General features: G+C 41.7%; 1 protein-coding gene across 1 annotated transcript; it reads right to left on the bottom strand.

Moving 5' to 3' along the window:
* Positions 1 to 6300: 6300 nt before the first annotated feature.
* On the bottom strand, positions 6301 to 8227 carry LOC100244714 (beta-amyrin 6-beta-monooxygenase). The gene is made up of 3 exons (XM_002278912.4): positions 7245 to 8227; positions 6907 to 7094; positions 6301 to 6791 (listed from the first exon to the last, which is right to left on the bottom strand). Exons 1-3 carry the CDS (start codon positions 8206 to 8208, stop codon positions 6492 to 6494), a joined length of 1452 nt encoding a protein of 483 aa, XP_002278948.1. The 5' UTR covers positions 8209 to 8227; the 3' UTR covers positions 6301 to 6491.
* Positions 8228 to 8548: the final 321 nt, after the last annotated feature.

Genomic DNA, 8548 nt, shown 5'->3' with positions numbered 1-8548 from the left:
ACTGAATAAATCGTGTTGTTGAGCCATGCCGCGAAGACCACTTACCAGCTGCATCCAAGCACACAAACGAGAAAAGCAAAGTTATAAATCACACCACAAACACATATCAGAATGGCAAAGAATCAAGAAGCACAAAAACAGTATACCGTTTCCACCATCTCGAACATCTTGGCTGAAGGAATGATAGTAGTCAAGACGGGTGGAATCTGTTTCAGCTTATCTTCCAACTCCGCGTAGCTAAAAGGGCTAGCGGAGGTGCAAGTCGCGTCATTAACAAGATCCCCACCTGATGAGGCGACAGAAGGCGACTCTTGTTCTGGATTCGGGGCCTCAACATTTACGGTCGGATGGGTCTCCCCGGGTGCAACCTCATCCGGGACCATCACCGGGACGGCTGGAGTCTCAATTGCCATCTCTACTTCGGCCCCCTCCAGATGAGCGTCGTAGATGGATGAGCAACTAACTTCAATCTCTTGCTGACGATCTTGAAGCTGCCCGATGAGTCCGGACCTCAGATTGCGCGCCGAACGCGGCCTCTTTGAAGAAGGCCCCTTCACCAGAACAAGAGCCAGACAGTCCGGATCGTCAGAGGGCTGACTCTGGCTTTCTGCTCCTGCTTCCTCCATCGGGGTCGCACAAACGGCTTTAGCTGCATCAACACCCGGATTAGGGGAACCCGGATGGTTGATGGACGCAGCTTCCTCAGCCAAATTAGCCAGACGGGCAACCGTTGCCAAGGAGGTACTCGAGTGGTTCAGCCCCGCGACGTGTCCAGGTCCGCTTGAGATAGAATGAGGAGCAGGGTTCACTGGCTCCTCTATTATTACCTCTGCTTCGTGAGTAATTGGCGGAAGAGCAAAAACCTTGGGAGGAGTGGGCTCCTTCACTCCCTTCCCATTCTTCACCAGCTTCCTCTTTTTCGCTGGAGCTTTCTTTGGAGGAGAGGCTGCGCCACGTTTCTGTCTGGGAGCCTTCCGAAGGGTTCCTTTGTTCTTTCTCTTCTCCCAATCATCCAGGAGTGCTCGACGTTTTTCAGCGTCAGCCTCTTTAAACTCCTGGTAGATCGGGAGATCCTTCATAGTATAATGCTCCCCAGGCACTATCTCCTTTGGCAGCTTCCTGGGGAGAATATTGACGATATAATCCTGGGACTCCCGGACGACCGCCATTAAATTCCGCGCAAAAAGCAGCGTCTTGTAGTGCCTCTCCTTGGTGTCTATCTCAAATAATTTGTTGAGACAGGCAAAAGACGCCTTTTCCACCCAGTCCATGATGTGGCCCCTCATTTCCGGACCTGCATTGACAGCAACAAAAGGTGAGAATACCGTTGGGAAAAATCAACAAAAAGACAACAAAGTAAAAGCCGGACAAAAGTCGCAAAGCAAACTTACCTGGAATCACTAAGGAGTAGTTTGGAGAAAAGGGCCTCGTCGGATGCTTCGACCCCGCCCATGCACCCCGGACCACCACGAGTCCCTTCGCACCTCCCTTCGTTGAGTCTGGCAGCTCCGTCACCAATTGAAGGGAGGGCAGGTGAGCGGACATGCTGAAGATGTCATTTTTTACCTTCTTCAGAGAATAAACAAAAAACACCTCCAGCAGCGTGAGGTCGAGGTTGTACAACATGTTTATGATGCTGCATCCCATCAGCACCCGGACGATGTTGGGATGAATGAAGGTGGGTGGAATCTGGGTGAAATGGAGGAATTCCTTGAACAACGCCGGCAGAGGGAACCGGAGCCCCGCGTTGAATTGTTCCTTTGAGAAGATGATGGTATCTTGTTCAGCCTTCTCAGTCGGCACAAGCACCTCCTCATCATTCAGCAATTCCACAATCACGCCATTTGGAATGCAAAACCGGTCCCAGAATTCCTTCACATCCAGTTTGTCCGTCGCTTTTTCACGAGCATTGCCGACCCGAGTAGATGAAACAGTTTTCTTCTTTGAAGACATTTCTTAGCCCAAAGCTGAATCAAAAACCTACATACCAGAAGCGCAACGATTAAACACAAGCAACCTAGAAAACTCACAAACCCTAAACCAAAACAGTCAAGAATACCCTCAAAAAAAAAAAAAAAAAAAAAAAAACCCAGAAAACCAACAAATCCCAAACATTCAACACACAGTCACAAGCGATTTGCCCAAAGCAAGTCAGAAACCAAGCCAATGAACAAACAAGCGCAACAAAGGGAAGACAAGAACAAAAATGCACGTACCAAATGGAAATGTAGAGAAGAAAGGTTGTTGTTGCGACACAAAAGCACCGGTAGGAAAAACTCTAAGGTTTTTTCACTCAGAAAAAGTAAAGAAGAGCATAGAAGGAAGAAGAAGCAATCTCAGAAAAAACGCAGTAGGAAAAAGCAACAGTGGGCACAATATGCTATTTATAAGGGGACAGCCCCTCGGAAAGCCAAACGCCCAAACAACGTCATCATTGAAACGACATGCTTCCTGGGAATACCCAGAGTTGGTGGCTCATCATAAATGTCTTTTTGGCTCCCGCACCCCCACTCGCAACGTGGCCCAACCAGACAAAAAGTCGACTTCGGTTTCAAAAAACCAATTATTTTTTAACCCGCCCTTTTTTTCAGGCAAAATAGGCAAGTTAAAAAGGGGGGCATTGTAGGGACCCCTCCCTCCGAGAACACGTGACACGCATCTTACAGTGACACGCATCTTACAGTGACACGTGGCACGCATCTTACAGTGACACATGACACAAATTGTCATCCGAGTCACCCTCATCCGGATCTTCCTACAAAGCACATATGACACGCTTTTCCGGACTACCTCAAGGAAGATCAAACGACATTTATAAACGTATCATCCGGACGACTTACACAATACATCCGGATGATCAACATATGCCATCCAGATACAATGCTCCGGATTATTGACTGAAGTAAGCAAGTCTCACACGTTACCACAACAGCCTGTCATGGCCCACGTTCCGCCACCTGTAGGGTGAGAGGACAGGAGGAAGTGACAACAAGTCACTTCCTACGATCATTCCACATGATCACTTCCCACGATCTCTGACAGCCGCATCACCTGCCACGATCCCTGTCAGCCGCCCGTAGGGTGATGATGGCCATGCTGCCACCTAATGTCATCATGACAACATAAAATATCTCCTCACCATTAATGAGAGGAACAGTGCTCCTGGAAATATATATATCAACCTTCACACAAAGAGGAAGGTAAGCTTGCTATACCTAGTAAAAGGCCAATTGATTTATCTCTCTCCCAAACCATGGCTAACAAAACCATCGGAGGGTGCATCCGAACACCCCCGTCCGGATGCCTTTTTTGCAGGTGTAACGACTGAATCAAGAACCTATTTTGGTTGAGCTCGCGTATCCATCCATTTTGCAACTACGTGGAACACCAGGAGCGCGAGGTATCAACAATGAAGATCAAGAACATGGAACTGTAACTTTGCATCCATACCCATTGCTCGGTTATACCAAAGAAAGGCCATGACAAATGAGCATGAAGATAAAGAAAAGAGAGAAGGAGAAGTGAATGGACATGGGGTGGAGATGGTGTTTATGGGTTTACATGTGAAGCCAACTGCCTTTAATGAGAACAATATCCAAGAGATCTCGTCCAGAATCTTGAAGATCTACTGGCTTGATTTTTCAACTGGTGAAGAGGCAATAAAGTTTCCTTTTTTATTTTATAACATGTCTTTCAAAAAGCGTGGAGACTATGTGACAATTAGTCAATTGACCTTAGGCTTACTATTTGGGCGTTCGGGGGGGGAGGATTGATTTTTCAACTGGTGAAGAGGCAATAAAGTTTCCTTTTTTATTTTACAATTAGTCAATTGACCTTAGGCTCGCTATTTGGGCGTTCAGGGGGGGGGGGGGGGGGGGGGGGGGAGGAGGTTTAATATAACGTAGGGCATCATATTAGCTAGTGCGCAATGCCGACATCGGTGTTAAAGTAGCCTAGAAATCTTCATGTAATTGTGGAATACTAACATGGAAGAAATCAACACCAAGGAAAAACGAATTGGAGTGAGCATACCTTTAGGTTATCTCCAAAGCGGAAGCTCAGCTGCATGGAGTATTGATCATAGTTTGAAGCTTCTTGATGTGCAGTAACTGAAGAAGATGAAGCCACACTCTCCATGAAGGAGAAACTGAACCCCGGAAGCTCAGCTGCATGGAGTATTGGTCATAGTTTGAAGCTTCTTGATGTGCAGTAACTGAAGAAGATGAAGCCACACTCTCCATGAAGGAGAAACTGAACCCCGGAAGCTCAGTTGCATGGAGTATTGGTCATAGTTTGAAACTTCTTGATGTGCAGTAACTGAAGAAGATGAAGCCACACTCTCCATGAAGGAGAAACTGAACCCTGGTTTCTTAACCTGCCAAGATCATCAAATACTAAGGTTTTGTTTGGTTCCTAAAATTATTAAAGAAAGAGAAAAATATTAAAAAAATAATTTTTTCATATTAGTTATTCCATAAAAAATATATATATATAAATAAATATAATTAAAATTAGTTAGAAATTTACTATTTTAAAATTATTTTATTTTAATATTGAAGAGTTAAAATAAATTAAATGAGTATAAAGTAATATATAAAAATGATTTATTGATTTTAAATCCATCTTTTTATTTTTTTTTCATTGTTTTTTCCTCCTACTTTTTCTCTCTATTTTATTTTTATGTGTTTATCCGAAACCAAATAGCCTAAAGCAAAGTTCAAATCCAATATATCCATGATCCCATCTGAAATCCCAACACTAGTTAGACCACTCCAACCACAACCTTGAACTCCTATCTTAATTTAGAATGACACTACTTAATTACCGAATAATATTAAATAACTTCAGCTGGTGATTCATATGGAACAAATACCATATGGACCATTGGCTTTTCTTTCCTTGAAACCCAAAAAAGACAAAAAGGAAAAAAGCCAACTCTGCAACAGACCCTGACTCTCAGAGGACAAGTGTCTCAATGAGTCCACAAAGTAGGTAATGCCCCTTGTCACACAAAACAAGCACGAGCTTTTTTGTCTTATTTCTCCCAAGTCATTTTGGTCTTATTTTTCTTCTCTTCTATCCACACAAACAATGAAATAATCATGAAAATATACATGTAATACAAATATAGTTTCTTAACAGATCCAAATATATATAAAAAATTTTAAATCACAAAGGTTTTTTTTTCTATGATTTTTAAATCACAAAGGTTTATTATATAAATTTACATTAATTTCAAAATAATGAAACGTAACAGGGATATCACAATTTTCAAACGTAAACAAATATTAAAATAAAGATCTAATATTTATTTCCTTTCCATTTGTTTTAAAGGTTTTTTTTCTTTTTAATATTCAAAATAGAAATATGAGGCATGTCAATGGAGCCGTCTTTTAGTCCATATGGTATGTTTTATGGTGACTATAGAGGAGTTGAAGTCTTTCCTATTAAAGGAGCACAATATGCCTAATGAGCTTAAATTCAACAATAAGCTTAAACTTTTATAAAATTGATAGTTCAACATGGTATGAGAGTTTGATTTTGCGAGAGATCGTGGTTTCAAGTCATCTCTCCACAATTTTCATGTTTATTTTCCTCATTTGTTTCTTCTCTCATCCTTTGCAATTCTTTGATATCCCTCTCCCCCAATTTACAATTCTATGGTATTTGTTTCTCTCCACGTGAGGGAGGGTATTAAAAGAGCATGATATGCCATATTAATTTGCAATGCTATGGTATTTTTTGGATTATCAATTTGCAATTCTATGGTATTTGTTAGATATGAATTTTGTCTGTCTGTCCATGTGCGGGTATGGGGCCACATGTGAATGAGGGTGTTAAAAAAGTATGATATGCATATTGAGTTCAAATCCTACAAGTTTAAACTTTTAGGAAAGCTAGCTATGGTATTTGTTGGATATAAATTTTGTCAATCTTTTCATGTGCGAGTATGGGACCACACATGAGGGAGGGTGTTAAAGGAGCATGATATGTATATTGAGCCTAAATTATGCAAACTTAAGCTTCTAGGAAAATTGATCAACATTTCCAACATTTATTTCAAAGAGAAGTATTGAAGCCATGCCTGTTATGCTAGTGTTAACCAACCATCCACACCCACCCATGTATCAATATCAGGCTTCCATGTTACATATACTTTGACAAAAATTTTTTTTCATATACTTGTCAATATGAGTACTTCTATCTTACATATGCTTTGTGAAAGGATTAATTATCCCCTCTCCTTAATTAGGCTCTCTTTATAGAGAAAATAAACCATTCTTACACATTCTTGGACAAAGAAAAAGGATTTCATACATATTAATTGCAAGCCAATTCCATACATTGGTAACACGGTGGTGGAACACTAGTATATATGCATATGCATATATTCAATTTATTTGGTAGTACTGAAGAAAAAGAAAAAAACTGTCTAGTGTTTCTTAGAGATTGTACGCAGACATGGCTGAGTTAGCAAGTGGAAATTCAGTCTAGTTTTGATGAGGCTGGAGGCGAATTGGGAGACCTTTTGCCGGAAGGGCTGACAAACCAAACAAAATCTTTTCATTTTCAAGCACAGTCTCTAACTTGAATTTGGTCACCACATTGTGGATAAACACAAGTATTTCCAGTCGAGCATATTCTTTGCCAACGCACATTCGAGGTCCTCCCCCAAAAGGTACAAAAGTGTATGGCTCAGGGCCCTTTCCTTCAAATCTGGATGGATCAAATTTCTCAGGATTGGGAAAGTATTTGGGGTTCTTATGTGTTGAATGTACACACCAATGCGTCTGCAACAAAACGAAATATGCAATACTAGTGAGCCAATCTCATAACCATATAATACAATCTTCTAGTAAAGCTTTAAACCAAAAGGAGCCATACGTCTATATATTCATTACATACCTTCCATCCCTTTGGAATGGTAAAACCTGCAAAAGTGAAGTCAGTTGTGGCTTCTCTAAAAGCTCCTTGGGCAGGGGGTGCAAGCCTCATTGATTCCCTTGCTACACACCAAGTATATTTCATCTTCTGGATGTCACTCCAATTCAGAAGCTCACCTGGACCTTTGGACTGTGCTATTTCCATTTGCTCTATTCGCATAGAAAAAACCAATTTTAGATTAGAACCAAACTGATCCCAAAAAGGTGGTGGACCATTAATGGCCAATCCATGCATGCATGCATTCATCGTTTTGGAAGCATTCAATATGGAAAAGGCAAATATAGTATGCTTGGTATTACCTTTCAGGACCTTATTATGTACATCAGGAAACAGTGCAAGATATTTCAGGGTGAAAGTTATTGCGGAACTCGTGGTATCATGGCTGGCTAGGAGTAAACCAACCATATAACTGTTAATCTCTATATCATTCAGATGCCTTCCTTTCTCATCTGGAGATAGGAGCATTCGAGACAATAGATCAGGGACTTTTGATACTCCCTTCTCTAACAACTCCGTTCTTCTCCTTTTGATGACCGCTTCAATCTCTTCCCTGATCATTTTTCCTCCTTTGATACCACGATTGAATCCAGTACCGGGAAGATCTATTGGAACAGACATGAACCCTTGAACAATAAGATGGAAGGGGTGAGCAATCTTGGCAATATTCTCCTCGCCTTGGATGTACATAAACAGGCGACAGGCCAATGCGAAGGTGTACTTCTGAACTAATTGAAACACCTTCACTTCTCTGTTAGGAGCCCAATCCATATCTATATGTTCGCGTGCCATGGAATCCATGACTGGTATGTACTGCTGCAGAGCATCTGGCTTGACAAATTCGATGAGATAGCTCTTCATGTTCATCATCAAGTCTGCTGCGCCAGAAGAATCCTTGTCGTTAGGAGATGGGAAGTAGAGAACTTTATAGACTGAGCGTGGCCACCATGACTTGACAAGCTTGTTCTCGTTGGAGAACAGGAACTTGTTCCCTGCCGCACCACACATCACAGCCATGTTCTCTCCCATCAAGGAGGTCCGAAACACATCGGGGGAGTACTGGGTCATTCTATCAGCTATGAATCCCTGTGGGTTTCCCCTTGCGGCTGCTAAGCCATACTCAATACTTTCCCCGATGATGGGCAACCCCATTTTACCAGGAGGGAGCTTTGTGTTGGAGGGTTTGTATAGAAAGACAAAGATGATGAGTGGAAGAGACAAACAGAAGGCTACAAGGTATGGCAGATAGGCGGAGAAGAGATCCATTTTTCCTACTCAAAATACCATAACGAAGAGAAGAAAAAGGGATGAGGATGGATTACCTCAAGCCAGCTTGGGGGCTTTATATAGGCGAGCGAGAGCCTTTAGAATGAAGACGAACTAAATAAATAAATAAATAGAAGTAAAATAAAATAAAGAGGAAGTCCATGAATGTATTTGTCTATGTTTTCATCCTTTCTAGCTGCCCTCTCAGCCCTCTTCTGTCACCTACCTCAAACATACAAGTCACCTTAGCTTTGATCTCTCTAGGGCTGAGGTTTGGTCCGGTTAATTAGTTAAAGAGCGTACGGAGAAACAGAAAAAAATTAAGCTCCTTTTCTTATTT

This window comes from Vitis vinifera, chromosome 18 (genome assembly GCF_030704535.1).
Source record: "Vitis vinifera cultivar Pinot Noir 40024 chromosome 18, ASM3070453v1".
Taxonomy (NCBI): Eukaryota; Viridiplantae; Streptophyta; class Magnoliopsida; order Vitales; family Vitaceae; genus Vitis; species Vitis vinifera.
Note: the sequence above shows the minus strand (reverse complement) of the source record. Positions and strands in the feature narration are given on the sequence as shown.